General features: G+C 41.5%; 3 protein-coding genes across 4 annotated transcripts in view; 2 read left to right on the forward strand and 1 right to left on the reverse strand.

Annotated features, from left to right (window-relative positions):
- The window catches only part of TSC22D2 (TSC22 domain family member 2), a 44,679-nt gene extending 39,575 nt beyond the window's left edge, over positions 1-5,104 (forward strand). Inside the window, exons 2-3 of one of the 2 annotated variants that reach the window (XM_059731032.1) lie at positions 1,904-1,955; positions 3,227-3,380. In XM_059731032.1, the coding sequence (XP_059587015.1) occupies positions 1,904-1,955; positions 3,227-3,280 (106 nt within the window). In that variant the 3' untranslated portion in view covers positions 3,281-3,380. Of the gene's footprint in view, positions 1-1,903; positions 1,956-3,226; positions 3,381-3,413 lie in introns of those variants that run through there. The other variant, XM_006259166.4, reaches the window with a different exon arrangement.
- A 14,727-nt stretch (positions 5,105-19,831) lies between these two features.
- On the reverse strand, positions 19,832-22,618 carry SERP1 (stress associated endoplasmic reticulum protein 1). Its single transcript, XM_006259165.4, has 3 exons — positions 22,416-22,618; positions 22,258-22,333; positions 19,832-21,806 (listed from the first exon to the last, which is right to left on the reverse strand). Exons 1-3 carry the CDS (start codon positions 22,497-22,499, stop codon positions 21,766-21,768), a joined length of 201 nt encoding a protein of 66 aa, XP_006259227.1. The 5' UTR covers positions 22,500-22,618; the 3' UTR covers positions 19,832-21,765.
- A 104-nt stretch (positions 22,619-22,722) lies between these two features.
- The window catches only part of EIF2A (eukaryotic translation initiation factor 2A), a 36,130-nt gene continuing 31,528 nt past the window's right edge, over positions 22,723-27,324 (forward strand). The window contains exon 1 of the mRNA XM_006259163.4: positions 22,723-22,897. Within this exon, the coding sequence (XP_006259225.1) occupies positions 22,870-22,897 (28 nt within the window). The 5' untranslated portion in view covers positions 22,723-22,869. The remainder of the gene's footprint in view (positions 22,898-27,324) is intronic.

The raw sequence follows: 27,324 nt of genomic DNA on the forward strand, positions 1-27,324 counted from the left end.
GAAGGACTTAGTTACAGTAGATCACAAGCTGGATAGAAGACCAGTGTGCATTTGTATGTTTTTAAAGCCAGGGTTTGAAAACCCCTGATTTTAGAGGCTTGGGAAGCGTGATTTATGAGGAAAGGTTGAAACAGCTAGGGTTACTTAGCTTGGAGAAAAGTCTGAGTGGGGATTTGATAAGTCTTCAAATACATGAATAGTGACTTTATTTTTATTATAAGGAAATTGGAGATAGGTCAGTTCTTCTCAATCTTTTTAGACTTGGAGAACCCCACAAAACGCCAGATTTTAGCTTCTGCTTGGTTTTTTTTAATTATGAAAAAATAATAGAGATTCTTCTGTTGCAAAGAACTCAAAGACAACAGGTCAAAACCTGTTTTGAAACAACACCCTGGTTGAAAATTACCGAGTAGGCTGTTCTCTGTGGCCATAGGGGACAGTCTCAAGCTGCAGCAGAGGAAATTTAGGTTGCAGTTTAGGTGGAAAAGTTAGAGAAGGTCCAGAGGCGGGCAAGGAAGATGATAAAGGGCTTGGAAAGCAAGTCATGTGAGGAGAGGCAGGAGGAACTTGAGCTTGAGGAAAAAGTGCTTAAGAGGGGCCCTGATAGCAGCCTTCAAGTACTTGAAGAGCAGCCATAAAGAAGAGGGAGAGCACCTTTTCTGTATTGCTGCAGAGAACAGGACATGGACCAATGGCTTTGAAGTTGCAGCAGAGTAGGTTGAGATGGGATATCTGGAGAAACTTCTTCACTGTTGGGTTAGTGAGGCAGTGGAATCAATGCCTAGGGAAGGCATGGATTCTCCATCACTGGAGGTGCTCAAGAAGTTGTGTATAGCTGCTAGTCAACAATTTTTGATTTAGGTGTAACTAGCTTATGTTCTACTCTGGGTATTTCCCATGCTTCTGGGCTTTGCTGGTTGTTGCATGGGGCTGGGAGGGAGTCCTGCCCATTCCCCTCTTATGCTGTATTTGTCAGGTGTGTGGGTTGTATGAATGTGTGGTTATTTGGTTTTGTTTTTTTAAGCCTTTTTCAAAAGCATTGGGTGGTGGCTGTTGCCAAGGTTGGGATTTTGACTAGGGTGTGCCAGTACTCCAGCTCAGATTTAAAACCAGAGATTTTTGGTTAAAGGGTCTTGCCTTTCCACTCAGGGTCAAACCAATCACTATATTGGGGGTCAGGAAGGAATTTTACCCTGTGGTTAGATTGGTATGGACAGTGGGGGGTTTTACTTTCCTCTGTAGCAGGGGGCATAGACTTCTACCTGGGGTCTCTGGAGCATATATTAATAACTGTTTACAACAGCAGGATGTTGGCTGCTGTGGTACTCCTGCTTTTACCTGTGACAGGTTAGGGTGTCATGTCTTCTGTTGTATCAGTTGATGGTAGTTTTTACGAAGAGGCTAGATTACAGATTTGTATAAAATGGTTTGGACAGGGATGATCTGGCAGGACTTTGAACTCAATGACCTGTGGAGGTCCCTTGAACCCTTTTCTGACTTTTATTAACCTTAGTTAGGAGGAACTTTCTGACCTATGAGGGTAGTCAAGCACTGAAACAGGATACCCAGAAAAGTTGTGGAATCTCTGTTCTTGGAAGTTTTCAAGAGCAGTTTAGATGGACACTTGGATGCGATGGTCTAGTATGGTTGATCTTGCCCTGAGATGACCTCACAAAGTCCCTTGCAGCCCTACTTTTCTATGATCCTATATTTATATCTTAAACTATCTCAGTGCAGGTAAGAAAATTTCAGAGAGGATATTTTAAAGAATTCCATAACATGTTGTGTATCCTAAGACTTAAATTGTTCAACAAAGGCACATAGTTTAAAGGACTGTCAAATGGGTTCAGTTTTAGTGAAATAATGTAATGTCCACTGAGCACCCTCTTTTTCTCTCTTGCAGTGCATCTGGTGCAAGTGTTGTAGCCATTGACAACAAAATAGAACAGGCAATGGTAAGTACAAATTTCTGCCTCTGAGAAGGATAGGTGGTTAATCCATAAAATTACTTTTCGAGCCATATTTGATTTCCCCTTCTCCCCCCCGAAAGTTTTAGATAATGTAGATTTTCCTGTTTTAAAAAAAGTAGTAGTAATATTAAGCAAAATTGCATGCTATGCCATGAATGTAATTTAGTCTTATTCTGTCACTTAAAGTAAGGGTTTCCCTATGTTTGTAGATTTATAGAATAACAGCAGATCAAGATTGGCTCTGCATTTGACCAAAAGAGATTCCAGTCTCTGCTGTTTGCTCACAACTTCTTCATAGGATCTGACTAATTCAACTCTGCTTTTAAATGCTAGAGGGACATGAGGATACAGTACACTTAAGTCCTTTGGTTAAATCAAAACTAAATTCATTTATGCCAGTAGCGGAAGTGCTAGCTTGTGAATTTAATTTAGTTTGACTAAAACTATTGCCTATTCTCCCTTGTTTAATCATTTCAAGTTTTTCTGGTTCTTATACTAGATCAAAGATGCTTAGGACCTACTAGTCCTTACAACTGGCATTTTTAGTGCTGATTTTCTTAACCATAAAATTGTTCCTGTATAGTCCTAGGAATAAGGCCCACTTACCACTTGTTACTACCCATCATATTCTGTGCTATAAACCTAAATATTTTTGAATAGGGCATTTGAAGCATGTGTATTTGTTAGATTTTTCTAGTTGTGGTAACTTACCTCTGGCAGCCAGTTTTAACAACTGCAATAGAATACTTTTTATAACAGTGGGGGCCAAACTTTGTAGTGGGGGGTGCCACAAATTAGCCCCGTGCCCTCCATGAGTGCCACTCTGATCTCTTACCCCTGCTTGATTTTGCTGCTGTTTATTCCTGCCCTGTTGCCACTGTTCTGCCTGCCCCTCCCCAATCTGCCTCTTGCCACATGCAGAGGTTGTCTGTACCACTTGGACACCCCTGATTTTAGAAGATGCTTGTTGAAGTAAAACGTGTTCTGGCAAATTTAATATATGCCTCTGAGGTTAAAACCTAGAGCATTACTTACAGATTATTGCTGCTGTGTGCATGCATTACAGTGCAGCATTGCTGCTGGGCATTACAATGTGTATGATGAACAAAGGGCCATTTAAAAAGCTCCCTCTGTTTATATTTCTGCAGTGTTTTTAATTCCTGTTGAGTAGAAAAGATGTTCAATTTTTTTTTTATACAGATAAAAGTCCCATTATTGGGTAAAAGAACCTATTTAACTTGATTCTTTACTTACAGCTTTTGAAATTGGGAATGTTTTACAGTGACTCTGAGTTCTGGGTTTGCTATTGAACTCAGTCATGCAGGGGATCCAGCATGCAGTCATGAGGTAGTAATAAATGCCTTGTAAAATCATACTGAAATGTTGCATTTGGCAGCTGTATGAAACTTTCAGTTTGTGTAACTATTGACTTACCGTTTATAGGATTTGGTGAAAAGCCATTTGATGTATGCAGTCAGAGAAGAAGTGGAAGTTTTGAAGGAACAAATAAAAGAATTGGTTGAAAGAAACTCTTTACTTGAACGAGAAAATGCACTGTTAAAATCCCTTTCAAACAATGATCAGTTATCCCAACTTTCAACCCAACAGGCCAATCCTAGTAGCACTTCACAACCGCAAACAGTGATAGCACAGCCTCCGCAGCCAACACAACCTCCGCAGAAGCCGAATGTTTCCTCAGCATAAAGCTTTCTTGCCTCATTAAGAAAAAACTGAAAGCAATCTGTCCTTGTGTGCCACTGGTGTTCTTTCCACTTTATATGAAAGCAAGTAGCCATGCTTCAGTTGTGTGTTTGGCCTTTTCAGTATTAGACAATCATTCTGCAAGAGCTTTTCCCTCACTTTGAGATGTTATGCAGCGCAGTTGGTGTTATGTCATCAGTGGACAAGGGAAATGGTAGAAGGAGTTCTTAATGCAAAGAGTCTGCATTTATTGGGTGCGCATGAGTGGGGTCTTTAAGAGCTTTGGTGGCTCCCCAAGTTTCCGTTTTCCATGGATTACTTTGAGCCTTGCTATCTTGTATAAGAAGTAACAATTCATCTTAAGAGCCACTGTTCTTTCAATATAAGTAACATTTGCCTACATTTAGTTTCATTTATTTGTTTTATTTATTACAGGGCTGCTATTTTCATAATGTACATGAACAATGTCACAGAACTTTTTTTAATTTTTTAATAAATGTAAGTATCAGTAAAATGATAGACGGGATTGCGTTTAATAGATACAATGTTTAGGCAATAATTGAACAAAAGAATCCTGGCATATTTCTAACACTAATGGCAATTTACCTTTGGTATTTATTTACGGTAGTAAAGACCCAGCTTGAATGTAAATTTTTGTATAGAGTGTAAGTATGAAGACCATAGTGCATCTGTACAGGTAGTCACCAGTTATTGTGATATAATAAATAATTGATGGGCTATTTTGATGAAGAAAACTTCGCTCATTTCTGTTTCTACTTTCTAATAGAGAGAAATTGCCATGATTCCTCTGCTTTTTGACATTTCGTATGATTTTTTTTTTTTTGGGTGGGAATAAAAAGCTGTGAAATTGTTCAACCTACTTTGTAACCAAAGAAGCAAAGCTGTGTAATTGAGTTTTTATTTTATAATGCACATTCTTTATGTATTTTTATTTAGTGTTTTCTCATTCACAATTTTTCTTTGCTGTCTAGCATGATCTGCATGACCTATAATCTTTGAACCACTTTCGTACCTCATGTTTTTATCCAGCACTCTTATTGTAATATGTAATAGTCTGTGAAAAAATGTCAAATAAAGAACGAACGGCTGGTGTTGATGGAGCTGAGCTAGTGTAGTACACACTAGTTGTTTAAAAAAAAAATGAAGTGAGCCATCTTTTGTTCATTTAAAATGGTGTTTTGAATTTCGTATGCAGAAAATGTTTTGTTACATTGCAGATTTTAATGTATTTAATAAATGCAACATGCAGATTAAGTGCAGTGTATACTGAGTATTTAAATTAAAATGTACATTTCATAAATACAGTTTCAAGAGAGGCCATCATTTGTGTATACTAACACAGTGTGTCAGAAACTGATGTATAGATATATATTTTAACACATTTTCTGAAATTAAATTGCAGTTTTGTTGAACTGTTTGGCTGTAGATGTGTTAAAAAGTGATTAGATTGCATAGCACTTTCTTTTTTAAATGTAAAGTTATAACATCCTTTTTATTTATGTCTTTAGTGATCAGGAATAGATTTAGCTAATATTTTTAACTTGAAGTTTAGAATAGTAATTTATTCACTGCCTGAAAATATCAGTAAAGTTAGGAATAGATATTTCATTTGTTCCTGGATACGTTGTGCCTACGTTTTTTTTTTTTTGTCCCAGAACAAGAATAACACAGGATTGGTATGTACACACATCACCTGTAATTGGGGTTTAGTGACTGGCTGAATGTGTAGTGCTGCTTTTCTGCCATTGGTTCATTCAATCTCAGGATCACTGATATAGACATTTTTTTGCAATATCCTGAGAGAAACTGTTACTTGTCTCAGGATAAATCCTGAACGTTTCCCTGATTTAATGCACATGGGCATGCCTTGATCCGATGATCTGACCTTGAATCTCGATTTCAACAGGCCCTGATTCGTCACCAAAGTAATATTATGGCTTGGAAGCAGTATTACTACAGTTAATAAAATCTTGATAGAACTCTTAATGGGGATGGAAAAAGCCTTCACAGCATTTTTGTAGGCTAATTCCAAAATAATATACATATTGTACATAATTGAATATTTTCTGCAGCACCTGACTTGGTTTGGGAGGGGGGGACGGGGACAGTATTACTTGGGGTTTTTTTAAGACTAGGTAACTTTTTAATTAATTGTAGAAAGTTTGGAATTAATCCTGATGAGCATAAAACAGTAATTTGTCCAATAATTATGCTGATACTCCACTAGTCATTGTAGGGTTTTTTTGCCAAATCTTATAATACAGCTGTCTGTTTTGGATACATTTCCTCATGCTCAGTAGCCCTTTGATCATGCTGACATTGATGGTTGCACTTAATGTCACTTTTAACTACCTGATCCCATTGTTCTGTGAATGGGTGGGGAATGTGCAGCATGATTATACTACTCAGAGCTTTAATCTTTTTCCCCCTATTTAATTTGATTTTCATAACTGCTTCTAAAGTAGAGTTTGAACATGTTGATTCTAGAGCACTTTGACATTGGCTTTTAAGCCAAAAGCTTTTTTACCCTTAGAACAAAATGTCCAGAAGGAACACCAATAAATTGGGAACTTAGAGCAACTAATCTGCACCAAACACGTTGTCAGAAAGCTGCAGTATTTTAACTTGCAGGACCTAGGTGTAATTTGAATTCTAGTGACAATATCATGTTGCCTTGAGCCATCAGCTTGCTTTGTCAGGCTGCTTACAAGTACTGACTTGCATCAGATCTGTAGTTTTGCACATGTTCAGATACCCTTTTTCTGATATGGAGTCTTGGCGGGAGAGACATCAGAGATGCAGCTTTCTCTGAATAACTTTTTAAACAGTTTCTCTAAGGTGGTAGTAAGTTATGAACACAAGTTTGGCTGGATTCAGTTGGGCGTTTTCTTGTGCAAAAAAAGTATTTGACTAGTAAGCTTAAACTTCTGATGTCCACAGGATTTTTTTTTCTCTTAAGATGTTTTATCCATTAAAGTTTGTGATGAGAAGTTCAGAAAAAAATAATGATCATACCAATGGAAATTAAATCAGATTCTGTAAAATCCAAATGCTGTTCTCCCTTCCACTTCTGGATTTTTAATTCCTTCTGTGTGAATGGAAAGCTGCCTTATTCATCAACATCAACACAAACAGACACAAGCTAGTAGAAGCACAAGAACGTAATGAAACTGACTAAGCAATTGTAATCATGGTCCATGATGCTGCTGTCCTCAGAGAAGGAACTACTGTGTGTGGGCACAAAGGTGGTACTCTATTGGTGGGGAAAGAAGAGAGGTGATGAGCGAGGGGAAATAATTATGAAAAATGGCTAAAAAGATGCTGCAACCTGAAGAAAAAATCCTCACAATCCTTGAATAAGAGGCCTTAAAACTAAATCGATTACCAGTTGATTAACTGATCTTGTCGCAGCCAAGCTGCTGCTGTTTGTAGATTGCCTGTGTAAGCCAGCTCCTTACTTTTCTAAAGCCTTTTCTTTGTTTGTTTTCTATGCAACTGCACCGGCTCAGTCAGTCAGTGGTTTGCATCACATGATACTCCTATAACAAAGAACACAAAACCCCTAGAACATCAGGGTTTGGTTGGTACTGTGAATATTTACAGACAGCAATGCTAGCTCTTCCCAGCTAGGTAAAGAGATGTAGTTAGCTATGGTAATCTTAAGTCAGCAGAAGGCTAGGTCAACCACTTGATTTTTTTTTGACACTTGGAGGGGCAAGAGAAGAGCCAACTCAGCGTTGTACATAGAACTGATCACATGAAAGTGGGCCCCTACAACATGAATGAGGGGCTGGAATATACAATGTCCACATCTCTTGCCTTCACCTGAAATCTTCTAAGGATTCTTTTATCCAAATAAAATCATTTTAGCCTTGCACTTTTCTTCCATTAAAAATATGCTGTTTTATAACAACAACTCAGCTGCTCTAAAACACTTAGCTCTGATAAAATAGATGGGAAAATAATGTCATGGCGATTGGATACGGAAAGTTTGGATAGTGATAGATAAAAATATTTCCAAGTAGCTTCCTTTATTCTTGTATATCAGACCAACTGTCCAGAAAAGCAATTGGAGTAACTACAAATTGTCAAAACCTTCTATAGACTGAATTTGTGGTAATTCTTGAGTCTAACAAAACCAGCCTCTAGTTTTTACTTTGAGTGTGTTTTATTTGCATTTCAAGTAAATTTAATCTTAGCTATTTGGTAGTTTGCTTTCTAAGTGCAAGCACTAGAGACTGATGCATTGAACAGATGAATTTACAATATTAGTAAAGCAACTTTATGAAGATCAAGAGGAAATGTGACATCCTTTAGGTGTATAGTCTTCATAGGACAGGAACTGCTGTGGAACTCTGTATGTGCAGATGAAGGCAGCATAATATGCTGGTTACCTTGGCACAGCACCCTTTCTATTCAGTTGTCTGATATGGTGTAGTGTCTCACAACCTGGCCATGATGCCAAGGCCTTGAAGAGTGCAAGCTTTGGCTCAGTCCTGATTGGTTGGGGGATACTGAGGGTTGCATGAGGTTGGCCATCTATGGGCGTTCTATACTTCCCTTTTGTTCCTGCAGACTCATTTGGTTCAGTGGCCAAATCTTGCTTCACAGTTTACTTTTTTGCTTAAATCCAGGATTACTTGCATTTATTTATGCATCTGTGGCTCTAGATTAAATTACTCTTATACATCCAGTACTTGAAGCCTTCTTGAAAGGTTTAGCTGGTACAGGAAAACAAGCCAGGTCAACCTAGGAGGTTTAATAATTGGAACATGTTACACCAGTGCTTACATAGGCTGTGCTGGCTGTCACTTTCCATGAGGGTGCAACTCAAGGTAAGCTTTACAGATCTCTGTGGTTTGAATCGTACCTACCTGAGATCTTTAGTCAGTATTGTATCAGCTGAGGGCTGTTGATAACACTCTAGCTTACAGACCCAGGATCTGAATGTCAGGGGTTTCTTAATGGAAGGCTTTAGACTATGAATTTATAAACCATTGGTCTAAGAGCCCAAATATGTCAGACTCGGGAAAAGTGCAGAGTTTTTCTTTTTTGCTTGAGGAGGATAGAAGGATATATTTGTACTCTAACACTTCATGTGGAGAGTCCATATTTTAATTAACAGTTGCTGTACTCATTTTGTTTACATTCATATTAAGCAATAGCAAAGTGGGTTTTTTTTAAGGTCATTATAGAACTCGTGCTGTGATAAGTTTCATCTCTATTACAATCTTTTGAGGGGACATAATTAGTTTCTATAGAAACTTTTTTTTCATCTGTACTTGTCAGCCTTGCATATGCAGCCTGGGATCTGAAAATCATGCTGAGAGTCCTTTTGATTTGCGCATCATCAGAAGGAAAAAAGTTTCTGCATGCCTAATTTGTTGGGGTTCAGCAGGTGAGCAAGATAGAATTCGGCCCTGTCATTTAAATTTTGTTATGAACTGGAATAGTCTCTTTTTCTCTGTCTCTCTCAGCTGTTGGTGCTTCAGTAAGTAAGTGCTATTTGTATTCTTGCTTTTATGTTTAGAGGTAATGTTTAAAGTAATATTAAATTAGTTTCTCTGTTCATTTCTTTCTTATGTAAGAAAAAATACCTCTTACTGTGTGCGAATAACAACTAGATTTTGAAGAGTTCTCTGGGTTAGTATTCCTTCTTTAGGCCAGCCCCTTTTGGCAGGGCAGACCAGCGAGTTCAGTTTGGGAGTTTCAAGATGACTAGCTAAATCATTTTTGGAGTCTTGTCTTTAAAGTTAGGGAAATGGGATAGTTTAATAGATTGATATTAAAAAGGGAATTTTTTCTACTGCTTGGACCAGTTTAGTTATGACCAGCCCAGGAGTGACTAAATGTTGATTAAAAGCCAAGTAACTAAAAGCTTGATAGTGTTTCACTAGTCTATGTGAAATGAGTTTGGTGGATTTAGTCCAATTCTCAGAGCATTACAAAACTGGCACTAATTGGCAACCTTCTTGGCGGTGTTAGCCAAAAAAACTAGCCATTTCATGGGCTTGGAAACTGGACTATCTTAATCGCAGTAAGTTCTTCGGTTTAATTATCCACCAGGTTCCTCTGTTTCATAAATATGTATGTGTTGTAGGGCTGTGCAAAGCTTTGGTTGCTGATTCAGTTTGGAGGAGATTCGGCAGCCAAATCTCCGAATCCAAATCGAATCAGGAGATTCATTAATCTTTCCAAATAGAATCGGAAGCCTCTGATTTGATTCAGAGCGATTCGACGATTCGGACATAGACACAGCTTTATACGTTTTATCTATATACCTCAAGGTACCAGGCGGCTCGTGAATGCTGAGATGGTGGGGCAGATGGAATGTCCCATGGGAACGCGGGGTGGTTCCCAGTGCTCTCGGCGGTGGACTCGGAAGTGGACCAGAAGCAGTTCTGGTCCACTTCCAGGTCTGTCATGGAGTGCACGGGGGAACCCCCCATTCCTCCCCTGGCTCAGTGACCGGTGCCTCCTGGGTCTGGGGGGACACTTAGGGTCCCCCTGTGGCCGATCGCTGAGATGGGGAGGTTCAGGGGAAGTCCCCCGCATGCTCAGCGGTGGACCCAGAAGTACTTCTGGTCCACTTACGAGTCTGCCGCCGAGCATGCGGGGTCCCCCTGCACTGCTTTGGGATGCTCCATCTGCCCCACCATCTCAGCATTCACGAGCTGCACCTGGTACCTTGAGGTATGTAGAAAAAAACATAAATCTGTGTCTATGGCTGAATCGCTGATTCTCCGGATCAGAATCAAATCTTCAGATTTGGATTTGGCCGAATCAGATCGGGACACTGATCCGAATCAGTGAATTGAATCACTTGTCCCCCAAATCGGGCCGAATCGGAATCCGAATTGAATACGGCCCATTTTGCACGCCCCTACTGTGTGGCATCCTCACCTTTCACAAGCAGTTAAATGTATTTGCCTTCCGTCTATTACACACACATTTGTTGGTAATAGAGAAGCAGAGGCATCTCTGCCCATTTAAACCAACAGATTTTATTGACTGTTGCTTGCAGAGATGACATAATGAAGGCACAAAAACAGAAGGGGTATGCTGCAGTTAGGTCATTTAAAGCCATGTTTTCAAAGTTAGGTACATACTTATGTAAATAAACAATGTGTTCATGAAATATGTTGTTTTTATGTATATACAGACACAGAGCCAATTGGGCATCTCTATGGATATTTGTGCAACATGTATCTGTTCACATATTCTGCAGGTCTTAGACATTCCAGGTGAGGTTTGGGGTCCTATTTTGCTAAGAGTACATGAACATAGTATGAAACAGTCTCTGCTTCAGAGAGTTATAACCTAAATAGAAATAGCAGGAAAGATGTAGTATGTAGATGTCAGTGGCAGAACTGAGAATAAATTTTTGGTTGCCAGTCTTTCCGTCTAGCATCCTGCCTAATTCTGATAGTCTGGAGCATATTTATAGTTATTCCCCCTTCTGAGCTAGATGTGCATTTTGGTTGAGAGCTTTTGTTCATAGTATTCTGGAGTTGAGAGGCATGTGCCATTTCAGTCAGAGCTATATAGAACAGAAGTAAAGAGAAAATTGTCCCTTCCGCATTCTCAGAAATTAGTTCCAGGACCCAGAAAAGCCACCAGAAAAGCTCTGCTCGAATAAATTGAATGGAAGCATTGAGGTATAGGCAATTTAAGCAATTCCTTCTCTAGTAGGGAGCTCTATGATGTTTAGCTAAAAGACCAAGCAGTTTCCTCCTCTGTATATGACGTGGGTGAGGTCCTTGAAACGAAATTGGGACTGGCATGCCATTAATAATTCAGAGCTAGCAATATCTATTGTAAGGAACACAAATAGATTTAAAAATGTTTTCCAATGTGGCTGCTCACATTGGAAAACATCTTAAAACCCATTTGTGTTTCTTTATACTTTTGCAGCTATACTCAGCTTGCACAGCAGAAACAGGTCATCATATTTTTGTAATTGTTGGGTTTGTGATTGGTCAGACTTTCTTATTTCACAGTTACAGAAGGAGCAAGTTTGGGATGGCAAACATTTCACAATTTGTAAAAGACCTTGGGATTGGGCCTCAAATGCTGTGGTAAAAAAGTATGAAGTGTCATATGCTAAACTGCCAAATTGTTAGGATCTGAAGAATTTGGTGAGCATTCTAATAACTTTTAGGATCAACACAGCACATTTAATGCATGCATCTGTGTTCATAAAATAAGGTACCCTTTGTTCCTGGTCCATGAGTAGAACAACTCCATTCTGTTGCAGATTATTTGTATCTAGTTTCTTTGCAAACCAGGTAATTTCATTTTTGTGCCTCTGAAACAAATTTTCATCATTGTCACCCTCAGTGTCATCTTCCGTTTTGAAGCACACAAATAAAAACAGCCCAACTTTCAAAGAAACTGCCAGCAGCCAAGCTTTCTGGATTTAGGTCCCAAACTTTAGACCTGTATAATTGGAAAGTTTTGCTTGTGTGGTTTGACAGTGGGATCAGTGGGAAACAATTTCAGCATTGGAATTAATCTCTTTCTGAGTTGCTTTTCTGCCCCAAGAGACTTCTTTTCCTGGGAAGGCTTTGTCTTGTCTGAGGAAGTAACTTACTTGTACTTTGTCTCCACCTTCTGGTAGGAAGCTTGAACTGAATGCATCAGATTAATGCAAGATGGTTAAGAAACTGCATTTACAATACTAGTTCTTCATGTTGGAATTCACCACCCCCAGTTTCGCTGACTCAGCTGCCTCTTTGTAACAATCCCACTTCCTCTGATTTACTGCTTCCTGTCACTTTTAGTTCATATTTTCTTTTCTTTCTCTCTCTTTTTTATCTGTTAGCTCATATTGTAGTTGGAGCACTGTGTTTTACCAAGATCTTGTTAGTAAGGCAACTTGTTATAGTGTCCATCAGTCCTTTCTTCTGTTCTCCAGGATTTTCATGGAAATCTGCTGGTATGTATTGTTGGTTTAGAGACCCCTGTTGCCTGTGGCAACATTTCCCACCCCTAGTGATTTCTCTTTTGGCCTGTACCCCACCCTGCCATGTGCAGCTTCCAAGCTACTGTCTGAAAAAAAATGTCTTTAAAAGATGTTCAGGGTTGTTTTAAACAGCACATTCTCTTTCTCTCTTGCTTTAAATAAATGTGCATAGTGATGGGCCTCGAGTTCTACTCCCTTCAGGGATTTCAAGGTCTGCCAGCATTCCAAGGAGACCAGCCAGACTGTAGGTAACACTTCCAGCAGTGTCTGCGATTTCAGTCTTTTCTTCAAGGGGTGCTTGTAGAAAAAATCAAAGTGTCTGTCCCAGGAGCTTTCTTGGGAGGACAGTAATAAATATTACCTCTTTTCTGTGTGCAACCTTGTTGAGTGGGAATTGGGAGATGCGAGGAAAAATAAAACCTGGTTATAGCAAGTTTAAGGAAGAGTGAGGCAGATGTAAGATTAGGGAAAGACCACTTCTCACTGGCTTACTGGGCACAGGTCATTTCATTAGTATGTAGAATTTGAATCAGTAAAATTACCTAGAGATGCTCAGCCTGTTGTCATCAACTGGAGAAGCAGTCAGTTGTAAAATCATGGCCTGAAGCCATGCTGTGAAAATTGTATCATGAGATGTTCGTCAGTGCAGTTCATAAGATCATAGGCAAGAAGGGTTGGAAGGGACCTCATGAAGTCATCTACTCTAGCCCCCTGCTTGATGCAGTTCAACATCACTGCATGCTTACAAGCTCTGTCTTACCCAAGAACGTTTTGGCCTGCTACTTCCACTGCCACTGTAAGCATGGTTTCTTTCTTTCCTTTTTACTGAAGTTTGTATCAGGTCTGCTTTGAATCGCTGCTAGTTGAATAAACTGTGATCCAGCTCCTGGCATCAGGCTGTAGCAGAGGTTGTAATAGCATCCCTGTGTGATGTCATCTACATATCCTTTATCAGCCACATTAATGACTCTTATCCAAAACTCAACCAGTGGCCCTGCTTGAAACCAAGGTATTTTAAACAAGAAAATCCTTACTGGTATTCTTTCCTTCCAACATGCCTACAGTTCTGCATAGACAGCATTTTATTTTCAGTTACTTGAGGGGGAGGACCTGGCTACACATCAGAATGATGCATCAAAATGTAGGGCTCTGGGGCTGCTGCATTTCCCAGCCACTTGCTGGCATGATATCAGCACCTCTAAATCTCCAGGCAGGGTTTTTCCCCTAAAGTCTGTAGTTTCAGCCACCAACCCCCAACCTTTAAATATTTCCTGGGAAGATTGCTTCCTATGCCCTACATCTCTCCAGTCAGCATAAGAGCATCAGAAATACTTTCCTCTACAACAGAGTTCCCAAGTTTATTGAAAACTACAGCTCTTTAGGTCAGAGTCTCTTTGCCTTTTTTTTGCTGTGTATGTCTGCAACCCCTATGGCAGAGAGTTGTCTGTGGCTCCAAGCAGTACAACTGATGCTGCTGGTGATGATTTACCAGGCCATTTACAATACAGTGATTAATGTTCACCACTGAGATTCCTACAGTATTATCCACCTCTCACTCTGAGCCTAAGCACTATATTATAAAAAATTACTTGATGAAAGGGATCATGCAGGGAATAGTGTCTAAGATGTTTTTCAAAACGGGTTGAGAATATCGATTTGTATGTCTTTTCTGAAAAGTTGGGTTCCCAGTCTGTTATCTAGAAGAGCCAGCTGCTCACCTGGTGCTGAGCCATCGTTGCTTCTAGTTGTCATGGACCATTAAAAGAGTGCCCTGAACACTTTGCCAATTGTAATTTTTCCACATAAACGTTGTAATTGCTACAGAGATGTTACCTGGCTGTGGCTAGGAGGACAGGTGTAGTCAGGAGTAGAAAAGGTATGGTACATCAGACAATTTATTTGAGAAGTAAGTAATGACACTTACCAGGAAAAGGTTTGAGAATTATCAGCGCAGAAAATAGAAAAGCTAAAACCAAAGGCAACAGACTTTTCACATATGCATTTTTCTCTTCCTGTTGAAATAATAATTGATATATTGGTTTAAACTCCTTACTGGTTACATTCTGGTTTTTATATATATTTTTGAAGTGATAAAGAGAAGCCACAATTCATTGTATTCTTCTCATTTTCCTTGCTTCCTTGTTGATGATGTTTAACATTATGGCTCTTGCAGAATCGGCAGTTAGGGATACACATCCTTCTGGAGTCATAGAGGACTTAAGTTTAGCTGTTCCCTTATCAAGAGTTCTGTGCTGTTGACTTATTTGGCCACTGGGTGCCACTACTGATGCACTTACACATACCAAATTGTTAAGTCTCCTACATGATTTCTCCATGGAAGTGCTATACTGTAGCTTGTTATAGGAAGTGCATCTCCCCACTGCTGGAGCCAGGAATTGCTGGGACTTAGATAAGCAGTAACAAAACTTGAACCAGGATGGTCTTAAGGGGGAGGCTCTGGACTTACTGAGCCTTGAAGAGCTTGTTGTGTACTGTTCCCCTTTCTTCTCCACAATTGAAAGCTTTTTTTCACCTTTTCTTAATAGATCAGTCATATCTCTCTCCCCCACACAAGAATAACTCCCATTTCTCCTATGGACTAAAGTGCCAGTCTTTCCCTCCATACCACCTGGATGGCTTTCTTAACCTCAATAGGACAGTATAGCAATATCATGGGTATGTTATTTTTGTTGATTACAGCATGGGATTGGGAGGCAAAAGAACATAGTTGTTACAACTTAGTCTGCGTGGTTTGTATTTTTGGACGAGTTGTAGTCTCTCTCAGCTTAAAATAAATCCTAAACAATAAAATGTATGTATTATGTGATTTATATGCCGCCTTTTGCAACAAAGGCTTGTCCCCCTGTTCCCTGCCCTCCCAGATTTCCCATATCAAGCTGGATGTTCCTAGGATAACATTTATGTTTCTCCCTTTTGCTAAGCACTCTGTTCATGTAAATTATGGTGGGGTTAATATAAAAACGACCAGGTTTCTTCATTGACTTTGATTTGTGGGATTCGTGCATAGCCTAATAGGCCACAGGCATGTCAAAGCTAACTAGGAAAAGATGTTGAGCCACACTGTCATGAAAACATACTTCTTTTAAAGGCCTGAGTTTTTACCTACTGTGAACTTAGCTGAACTACTATTTAAGAAAGCTCTAAAAGACTGGGAGAGGAATAAATACAACTAAAAGGAGAAAAAACTAACTCCCAACATGTTGATACAACCATCCTGTTTAAGAGTGCTCCAGGTGAAAATATTTCTGCATTAAGATTTGGAAATGAGCATTATGATTTGTCAAGTCATACATTTGTTGAATGAGAAATGGGGAGGTCATTTGCTGGATGAGAGATGGAGAGATCCAGTCCTGGATGATCTGTGGATTATAAAGTACTGTAAGCACATAACTAAACAAAAAACTACATGCTCCTTAATAGGAAACCTACCTATAGTATTCAGTGACAGTGGTTTCCTGTTGGTTCTTAATGTAAATCACAAAGTACAGAGATATGTAAAATGCAGTTAGCCAGCTGGTCATAAATCCCCTTTTGTGCATCTTTTAGTAACTTGGTGCTCAAAAGAAAAGTATCCATCCTGGATTAAAAAGGTCAACAGCTGATGTGGCTTACAAATTTATTAGCACCTACTACAAACATAAGAGGAAAAGCCTTCTTTTTATGTGGTACAAATATCTTGCTTGCTCAGTGACTGGATTCTGGACCTTTGTTAAACAAACAAAAATTATGATTTAGTTGCACTGGATTCTAAATTAAACATGTGACTCCAAAGTTTAGTATTAAGGACAGAACTTTGTCCTTCCTTTATGCTCTGATACAGCGGACTCAGATACGAACTAATTCCAGTCCTTTCTGAGACAAAGGACCCATTTATGTCAGTGGATATGTTGCCTGCACAAGGATTATTGGATAATGTGTTGGTTTTTAAGACAATGCTGTGTTGGGAGCCCTGTGCAACAACTGAACATTTTAGCTTCATTGCTTGAAGGGGGAAGGGCTTGAAAAGTAATTCAAAGGCATCTCTGTGGTTGAACTTCCTTTTCTTTAAGGAAACTCAGCAGGTTTATACCATGTGTTGTTGCATTTCTTTAGAAAGGTGCTATGGACCTCTAAAGTAGCACAGAGAACAGTATGTACCTCGTGACACAGTGGTTGTCATGGTAAGTGCATTCTTTTTATTACTGAATTTAACAGAAGAATAGTCGCATTCAGACAATTCTTTCAAGGTTTCCCTCAGTCAGACAAGTGTGCAGGAGTGGCTCACCCTGTTTGGTTTGTACTTGTGAAACTATTATTTTTCTAGTTCAACTTTCACTCCTTCGTGTAAAATTTAAACATTACTATCTAACAGCCAAGATTAAAAGTTGCTAGGCCTGGTAGGCAAATGGCTTAAATAGTTCAGCATTTCAAAAACCTGGAAGTGATAGCTGGAAAACAGACCTAATTAACTCACTTTCTCATCCTCTCCTCCCTTTAAATCACAAATATATTTTAATACATTCATGTGATTTAGCCTCCTGGATAGCAATTAACACAAGTTTAACTACTAACTTATTCATGCAAAAATGTTGATACCATCAGCATGTAAATGCCAATGACTCTCTGACTGAAACAGCTGAGAGCTGTTCTTCAACATTTTAATTTCGCTGTATAATTGGTAGAGGGGCTCCTAGTTTTCCATTCAAAATTAGAGGTAATTTCATAGGATCCTGCTACAGACAATCTATAATTGAAATAATTTATTATTACGGTCACCAACTGATAGTGATCCCCCTGCTGGTCACTTACTAAGTTGCTGTTAGGATTCACCCTGGATCTTAACATGCCTCTGAGCAGTGTCTGGGTACGGTACGTCCCATCTCTGGCTGACTTCCCAGATAACTCCCCACTTTTTTTCGTACCTTCTCAAAATAGCAACCCAATGCTCTAGGTGCATAAACCAGGAAGCTGACAACCAAGCATCCTTAGTGCACAGCCTCCCTCCCTCCCCACTGGCAGGGGGGCTTTTATCATTTGTCACAATTCCAAATGCCTGCCTGCTGAGCCTTTAGGATCTCTGTCTGTCCCTGCAATCAGCTCACCTTGGTTTTTCAGGTCAGAAAAGTTCCCCTAGTTTCTTAACAGAATTTCTTTTTATTCGCATGTGCTTCCTGGACTTCCTATTGTTCCAGTCTTCCTTCCTGCAGACAATCTAGGACAACCTTTTTCTTTTGTGGCCAATCTTTTTAGCTTACTCATTGTTCTATCAAAGCAGATTCATTCCATGCTTCAGTTCTTTTGATTGCCCTGTAGTGTCAGCTAATGGCTGGTTGAATACATGTGGGGGTTGTTAGTTCATAAAATGAATCACAATTTGTAAACTGTACAGAAAGATTCCTCAAAGTCTACAATTCACACCATGTATAAACCTTTTTAATGACTGCTGTTGTTTTCATATTGCTTCCAGTGCAGCCCTCTTACAGAGGAAGTAGTATGAAATTTATTGATAATGGCTTAGTCTAACGATAACTGCAACAGATTCTGTGTAAGAAAGAGAAATTGGCAATGTAGCAAATGTTGAATGAAACCATATCGTATGTGGCACACTTCGCTTCATGATATATTTGCTGTGAGGATACATTTACACTGATGTACTGACTACAGTTGCATTTCCATTAATACAGCCAACGGTAAGCTAGAAAGACATGAAACTGTTGGGAAGGAAAAGAAAATCAAATGCTTCCTCCTTTTACTTCTGGGTGTGGTCTATCTGACATCTTTTAGATCACATGTAAAAGAGGAATTTGTTTGCCTTTGCCTGAGAAGCAGTTCCAATAAAATGAGAGGTGTCTGGTTGGTCACCTCACTTAAAAGGGATGCCAGAAGGTTAAAATCACAAGTATTTACCTCCTCTGCCATAGACACTATATTGCTTTTTTAGGACAACATGAAATGTGTAACAGATGTAATATCACACACTACTTAGTAAACTATGCATTTTAACGAACAGTGAGACTTTCCTTATTTCCTTTTGCAAAGAGAAGTGAGAGCTTCCAAGTTTTGAAAGTAGTGCTTCATTTTAACAGGAATCAAATCTGGCACTCTGATAGTGCAAGGGCATTATCCAATTACCAGTACCTGTGACATTAAATAGGTACTAAGAAAAAGATGTGGAGACAAATTGCTTTTCTTGGAAGAAAAGATTTATGGTTACCTAAAAGTAGTTTCATATCCTGAGCAACTAAGCACTTAAAAGCTGTGTAAAATGTTGGTTTACAGTTAAAATAAACTCAGTTGCACGTTATGGGCAAGCTTCCAGCTGGCACAAGCCTGCATATACGAGTTTCATTTTACAGCACTGAATGAACCAGCCCTATGCATAACTTTGTGAGCAGTATCATTAGTTACTAAATGATCAGATCTGCTTATTGTTTGAAGATTCAACAATATTAGACCTGAGTCTTGGTCAACATGATCAGCACTCTGTTTCTTTTTTATACTCTGCCTGTCTGTATTTATCCTGCTGGTGTCATCTTATTCTTTGGGCAACTCTTTTTAGGGAGGGGACAGTCTTCTGTTTGTACAATGTGAAATGCAAACAGGGTTCTGGCTCATGCCTAGAGCTTCTATCTAGTAGAATAATACCAGCCAAGGTAAATTGCCTACGTTGTGCCCTTATTAACAGAGTGGTCACCTACCTAATGCTGTATTCCATTTGCCTATTTTTAATGTCAAGGCTGTCCCATTGTTAATCCTATGCTACATGGTTAACAGCCTCTTCAGATTGGCAATTACCAACTAACTACTGTATTCAGTTTATGCTGCTTTATCAAATCAATAACTAAGTAGAAATAAAGTAATCCAAAAGTATGTATGTGGAACAACAAATGAGTTTCGATTGTTTGATTGTAGGAAAACCAACACTGTATTATTTTACAAGAGGAATAACATGCAGGAGAGTATATCTGTCTGACAGACATGATTCTCAAGTTTGAAACTAATCTTGTTTTAGACATTCAAGCTGTGTGGTTCTCAGTGCAACCATCTGAGGCTCGGCACTATCTAGCTGCTCATTTTTAGTGACATCTGAATCATGATGCATGTGTTCCTTGTTCAGTCAAATATGATTAAGATGGCCTATTAGCAACTAAATGGGCAGAGCCTTAACAAAAAATTACAGAATATTTTTTATTGAGAGGTAAACCAGACAACATGGTTCTCACTTCATAAAGCTTCAACAGAAAATGCAGAGAAGTGGTAAGTTGTATTTAAATCCATTCTGACAGAAAATATAGAAAAGCATTTATTTTGGTTTTACAAGTGCTACATTATGACACTGTACACCTATTTAAAAGTTCATCTGATCAATAAAGCTCATAGTATAGACAAGTGTAACTGCAAAAAAAAAAAAAAAAAATAGAAGCCTTTCCCCCCCCCATATTTTCATAGATAATTTGATTTGGAATGGCCCAATTTAAAAAAAAAAAAAGTTAAGGCACCTTCTCATTGAGTTTAAAAGATGATTCACATTTTAAATGCATTTAAAGTCATACTGAGATTCTACACTTTTTCCATTTACAAAATATGCCAACTTCCAAGCATAAGGAATGTGAATGTGAAGTTGTGTCTAGACACTGGAGCACATTCTTAAGTGTTAGAAACAGCCATAGCTCCTCCTTTGACTTCAGGTGGAACTTGTGAGTTTATGCCACCTGATGATCTGTCCTTTGGCAGTTAGCTACAAAACAAATTAAACTGAATGCATCACTAAAAAGTCTTTTCCTGTGTAGTTCAGAACATAAGCAAGTCTCAATCAAGCTGCTGACGTACTCTGCCAAGAAAAAGCATTCAACAAAAAGCTCCATCTTTAAAGTTACCCCTAGCTGTTGCAACAGGCACTTGGATAGTCCAGGGTTGAAAGGCCTGTACAATAAATTAGGTATAATCCATTAAGTCATTAAAGGAGTTTCAGTTTTAATTTGGACTTTCCTTTCTTTTAAATATTTAAATCCAAATTTCATCCTTACTTGAATGTACTTGGAAGGTATAAGGAAATTTAAATGCTAGAGACCAGCGGCAACTTTGGATTCAATAGCATGGCTCACCTTGCAGAGGTTTAGCTGCATTATCAGCATACATGTTTGAAGAATGCTCCTTTTCTTTGGAAATGTTGCCTGCATGTAAATGGCATATGTTTGATGGATTATTATTAACTACATGAAAAAGTCACATTGTATTTAAAACAAATAAAGCATTTAATTTGCTGGAAGCGGTTCACAAATATTTACAGCCTAGTTTAACCTGCTGCCAAGAACAGTTTAATAGTGCTGATAGTCTCAACAGCAATACTTACCATAGCTATTGCACATTTTGTGAAACGTATTACAGTATGCCAGAAGCAGTGTTTGCTTTGTGTCATGTTTAGTCATTCTGATCAAGTACCATCCACTGATTTTACACTAACAAGCACTTGTATTTTTATTAGAACAGTTTTGCAAGGGGCATGGGATAAGGTTTTCATCATTAATAAGCATTTTGAGCACTAATGCATTGTCACACGCAGTAGTAGAGAGAGGCTACACAGACACAATGATGATCCACTTAGATAAGCAAAATAAAAATAATGCTGTGTATGGCCCAGCTGGCTTTATAAGGGTGCTTTACATTCGCAATACAGCCACTATAAAAACAGAGATGCTAAGATTCTTTTAAATAAAACCACTTCCACTTACACAGAAGCTTAACAGATCATAAGACTGGTGTTTACACAACAGATGTAATCAACTCCTACGTATCTACACAGCATACAGCTTAACATATCTACATTGAACACAGATGTACTTCACTGAATAACTAGGTCCACGATTGTAGATCAATAATAGAATTTTATTGCTTTATACATGTGGTGCTTTTCAAGGCACTGTGGCATGGACTAGAAAACCTGGAATGACTCGTGAAGGAACCTGTAATGACGCATGGCCACCATGGAAAGTCATTCTGGAGCAGGCTGAGAACGCAGTTACACTTCCGCACCAGGGTCTCAAACGCAGGACACGACAGTTCATTGTAATTCACAGGAGAGCAAAAACATGGTTTGGGAGCAAGCTCTCACATGCCCATCCGGATGCTCTGGATGATCTGGAAGATGGCTGTGAGAGAGGAGATGAGGTAAGGGGGAGCCAAGGCAGGCAGGAGGAAGGGTCAGAGATGCAGAGTGGTCCCCTATAACCAGCTGAGCAGGGTGGGGGGGGGGGAAGGGTCATGCTGGCTACACAGCTTTGGGGCAGCTTCAGCCTTAGAAGAAGCCTCTCTTCTCCATCCCCTCCCCGACCTGGCTGACACTTGCGCCTGATATCGCTCTGAGAGGGACGGGGTAAGGGGTAGGGGTGGGGGGGCAGGGTCCGGAGAGCACGGCAGGCAGGAGCCGAGCCCACTCGGGCACGCGGCGCTGCTGCTCCTGGACGGGCCCGGCAGGAGCCTGGCGGCTGCACCTACGGCCCCCCCCCCCACCCCCAGCAGCGGCGGGGAACCTTCTGCGCCGGCGGCCACCAGCGACAGGCCGAGGCCGGGCGGGGGCACCCCACGGCTCCGGGCGCTTACCGGAGCCGCACACCACGAAGATGAAGAGCGCCAGCAGCCAGGGCCCCACCGACGCCTTCTCCTCCGGCGCGTTGCGCTGCGGGCAGATCACAGGGTCAGCGCCGCGGGCCCCTCCCGGCCTGGCCTCCCCACCCCCGCCCCCCGGCCGCGGCCCGCACCGAGGTCTTGGCGACGTTTCCACGCTGCGTGATGTTCTTGCTGTGCTTCTCGTTCGCCATCCGGATCCGCTGCTTCGCCACCATCCTGCCGCGCCGGGACGGGTCTGCGGGTCTCGGCCGTTCAGCACCTCCCGCGTCTCCCGAGCCGCGCGCCTGCCAGCGTAAGCACTAGCGCTGCGCGCCGCCCCCGGAAACGCGCCGCGCGGGGCGGGACGCGCCCGCCACCCGGAAAGGGTCACAGCTCCGCTCGCGTGGCCTCCAATCCGCGCGGCCGAGCCGGGAGCACTTCCGGGGCAGCGCCAGCCCGGGGACGCGTTGGGGCAGGAAACCGCGCGCCTCTCCTCCGTCATGTGACCGCCGAAGCCCACGTCACCGGCGAGGACCTGGGCGACGTGTAGTTTCCTCGTGTGCCCGCAGATGACCCCTGACCCGGACGGAGATCGCGCTGCCCAAGATGGCGCCTCCCACGCCGCTGCTGGCAGGTGAGGGCGTGCCGGGGAGGGTCGGGGCTCGCGCCGGGCTGGGGGCGCTGACTCCCAACCGCCAGTGCAGGCCTTGTGGAGGCCGTCCTGACCCGCGGCACTGTCTCTTGCCCGGGGCCGGCGGCGGCGCCGTGAGTCAGCTCCGGGCCTGCCCGGCCGCGCCTCGCGCTCGGGGGCTGGAACCGCCCCTAATGGGCCCGCGGGGGCCTGGCGCAAGGCTGCGGTGGGGCTGAGCCCAGCGCCTGCGTCCCGGGGAAGTCTGACATCGCCGCGGGGCAGGAGAGCGCCCCGCGCCGTTCGCGGCCCCGCGGAGTGGAAACGTTGGAGGGTTTTTCCCCTGTGTTAATTAGGTTTGAAAGTCTGGGCCGCAGAGCCTTGCACCGCTGGCCCCGGGTAGCGCAGAGGGTCATGGCCTGCTGAGCCCCACAGGCCCCCGCGGGCCAGGTGACTCGGCAGATGTGGGCCGGGGGTTGAGCGCCCTGGTCTAAGTCAAGCAGCATCTTAAAACTAGGTGAGCTCTGGAGAGGTGCAGAGAGCTGGTTGTGAGCATGTCGGAGAATCCTGAGGTGATGATCAGGGCTCTGAAGGGCATCGTGTAAGACTGGAGGGGTCTCGTGACTTTAGTTCTCTTCCTAGTCACGATGGTGACTTGCCATCATAGAACAATGGAAAATGACAGTTAGAAGGGGCCTCAGGAGGTCACATCTAGTCCAACCCGCTGCTCAAAGCAGGGCCATCTTCTCCATACTTCAGTTTTCTTGCACGTTAAAGTCCGATGGAATTTCGTTAGTTTGCTGTGGCATGAACTATTTGTTTCTAAGCATCTGTCAAGTGCTTTGAAATCCATAAATGGAAGAAACTGAGAGAAGAGTGTTGAAATAGTTAAAAATGAAGTAAAGATACCATGATCAGTGTCCATTCAGTACAGTATTTCCTGCCTTTCCCTTGACAGGGCTATCTAGCCTGCCTGGAAGGGGCAGGGCTTTGTTTTATCTTCTGTGCCTCCAACTTTTGGAAGCAAGTATGTCTCTTCTGGCTTCTGGTTGCTTGTATATATTGGACATTTTTTCAGTGTTGTTATTTTTTATGGCCTCTTTATTGAGAAGCTGCAGGGTAGATGAGGTAAGGATACCCAGTAATTGAATTAATGAGGAGCAGAAAATCATTTATAGAGTAGAAAGTGTAGGGACATCAATTAGGGATTGCTATATCTGTCTACTACATGTTAAAATTAATAATTTTTAAGACAGAAGGGGTGTAAGACTTCATGAAGTAATGCCTTTTGCAAATCCAGTATCTGTTGTTGAATATAGAGTATAACTTTTAATCTTGATTTAAAGAATACCCCATGATAGAGACTCAGCCAAAACCCTAGGTAACCTGTCCCCCTTAAAGTAATCCAAATTGGTTTAACCTTGCCCTTCGCTGTTGGATTTTGTTTTATTTTTACGTTTGATTGAAGAACCCTGAGTTATCACATTTCTGTTCACATCTATGGTTGTATAATATGATGAAATTGCTCATTTACCTTCTCTTTTGAGAAACTGAATACTTTCAGCATGGAGTCTCTTGTGCATAGGGACCTACCTAAATCACGCCAGAAGTGTGTGGTGCATCAGCTCCTTTAATCTTGCTCTTTTTGCTGAATGCTTCCCTGCTGCTTGTTGGCTCAGGGGCCAACAGTCTTGCCGCTTGTTCCTGATGGGCCAGGAAGCAAAAATTGTGGTTTTAATTATGCCATGGTTTTTGCCTCTTGGCCAGTCATCAGCCAGAAATGGGTCTGCCAGGGCCCCTCTGTTAATCAGTGGTGGGAGGCAAAAACCACAGTATATTTAAAACTGTGGTTTTTGCCTCCTGGCCAGTTCGGGAGCAAGTAGCAGGGTTGCCTGGTTCCCTCAGCCAATCAGTGTGGGGAGGAGAAGCAAAAAGAGCAAGATTAAAGGAGCTGCTGCATAACACGATTTAGGTAGATCCCTACTTATTGGAAGGCACGTTTGAGTCCTATAATTACTTCCATGAAAGCTTGCCTAAGAACCTTTCAAATTCTTCAGTATTCTTCAAGTATTTCAGCACAGCTGGACAGGCTATTGCAGTTGTCCATGCCATGTTCACAAGTAGTAGAAGCTCCCTCCTTGTAATCAAGATTCCTTTTATTGTATTATTTTTTTAAGTCTGAGGACCACATTGGTCGTTCTGGCCACAGCACTGTACTGTGCTCACATTCAGCTGATTGTCCACCACAATCCCCAATTCTGTTTCAGTCGCTGCTTCCCTGAAGAGTAGAGACTGCATTCTTTGTTCCAAAAAGTGTATGTTCTGTTGTTTGTAAGTACATACTGCTTGCTTGCACTCAGTTTATGTGATCCAGGTTGCTCTGTAACAGTGATCTAATTTCTTCAATATTTACCAACATCCCAAGCTTTCCTTTGCCTGCCAACATTACCTGCCAACTTTGTAATGTTTTTTTTCTTCTAGATCATTCCTAAAATTAATAAATGGTATTGAGCTAAGAACCAATCCAAATGGGATTCTTCTTGAAGCATACCCATTCAGTGCATACCCACCTGTCTGTCATTATAGTTTGAAACCTAGAAATTAATTTTTTTAAAACACTAGTTTCTTAAATTTAGGGCTGTGCGAAATGGCACCATTCTGTTTTGCCTTGAGTTTCGACGGTTCAATGGAACAGTGTTTCACATTGAATTTCATTTACAGTTGAAACAACTGTTCCATTCTGTCAAAACAGAAATGCTGTTTCAATGCTCTTTCGAGTGGCTGGGGATGGGGAGTCAGCCCAGCTGGACTGACTCCCCATCCCCAGCCTGTGGTCAAAACGTTTCAACTTTTGAAATGTTTTGACCAGCCTCATTTTGAGGGCCTTTGTTTCATTCCAATTTTGCTGTTTTGACCTTGAAATTGGTTAAAACAGTGCCAGAACGAAACAGCCGGCAAAATTTCGCACAGCCCTATTCTTAATTAAAATGTCACATGGTCCCAAGTCAAATGCCTTACTGGGATCCTAAGTATATTACATCCAGGCTGTTACAGTTTTCAACCAGACTTGTAAATCGTAAAAATACCAAATTAATTTGGTAAGATCTACTTTCCATAATCACATACAAACATTAATTATATTACCCCTATTCATTCTGTATTAATCAAGTCCTGTATCAGCTATTCCCTTATTTTGTTTGGGTTAAGCAGAGGACCTCCTAAAGGGTCATCATATTTATCCTTTTAAAACATTATCCTTCTTCCCATTCTCTAGCAATTTCTAGCCTTACTAAATAACTACATTAGTAGTCCAGAAGTCCAGTAGTTTGTTATCTTAATAAACGAACAGACACCAACAACAAAGAAACTTAGAGATTTCATAGATTTTAGGGTCGGAAGGGACCTATTAGATCATCGAGTCCGACCCTCTGCCCTGGGTAGGAAAGAGTGCTGGGGTCAGATAACCCCAGCCAGATGTTTGGCCACTCTCCTCTTAAATACGTTCAAGGAAGGGGACAGCACCACCTCCCTTGAAAGTGTATTCCATATTTTGGCAACCCTCACTGTAAATAATTTTTTCCTGATGTCCAATTTAAATTTGCTCTCCTTCAGCTTGTGACCATTGTTTCTAGTTACCCCAGTGAGCACCCTGGTAAACATTATATCCCCTATTTCCTGCTGTCCCTTTTGCTGCCAGCCTAAGCTCCATTTTCGCTTTGGCTCTCCTTGCTGCTTCCCTGCAAGCTTGAGCCAAGCAGGTATACTCCTTGGTGGCTGCCCCTTGCCTCCACAGCCTGTAGGCCTCTTTTTTTCCCCTCCAGGCTCTCCTGGATTTCCCTGCTCAGCCAAGAGTTTATTTGCTCTTTTGCCCTACTTTGTGTACTGGGATGGTCCCTTTCTGTGCCTGCAGGATCAGTCCCTTGAGAAACACCCACCCTTCCTGGACTCCCATCTCTCCTATGCTGTTGCCCATCAGTCCCTCCCTAACTAATCTCCTGAGCTTGTTGAAGTTGACCTTCCTGAAGTCTTCACAGATGCAAAGTGACCACATCCCTTTGTTAAAAGTAGAGGTGCACTGATACATCAGTCTATATTGTATCTGAACTGATAAAAGGAAAAATGACATTATTGGCAATCAGCTTTTTTTGGCTGATGCAGCCGATAATGCTGCAGATAAATGCCTCGTGTGTGCACAGCTGCAGCATGCACGCAGCCAGCCCAGCAGCTTGGAGAGCAGCGTCCAGCTGGTAAGTCTGGGGGGAAGGGGGGAAGGCATGGGAACGGAAACACGCTGCATGGGGCAGGACCCACCTGCCACCCAGAAGGGGTTGCAGCTCTGCTTGCTTGCGGCCTCCAATCCGCACGGTCCGGCTGGGAGTGCTTCCGCGGTAGCACCAGTGTGGGGGGGCACAGATTAAGGCCCTTGTTGTGAG

The sequence above is a fragment of the Alligator mississippiensis genome, chromosome 7 (assembly GCF_030867095.1).
Source record: "Alligator mississippiensis isolate rAllMis1 chromosome 7, rAllMis1, whole genome shotgun sequence".
Lineage (NCBI taxonomy): Eukaryota > Metazoa > Chordata > Crocodylia > Alligatoridae > Alligator > Alligator mississippiensis.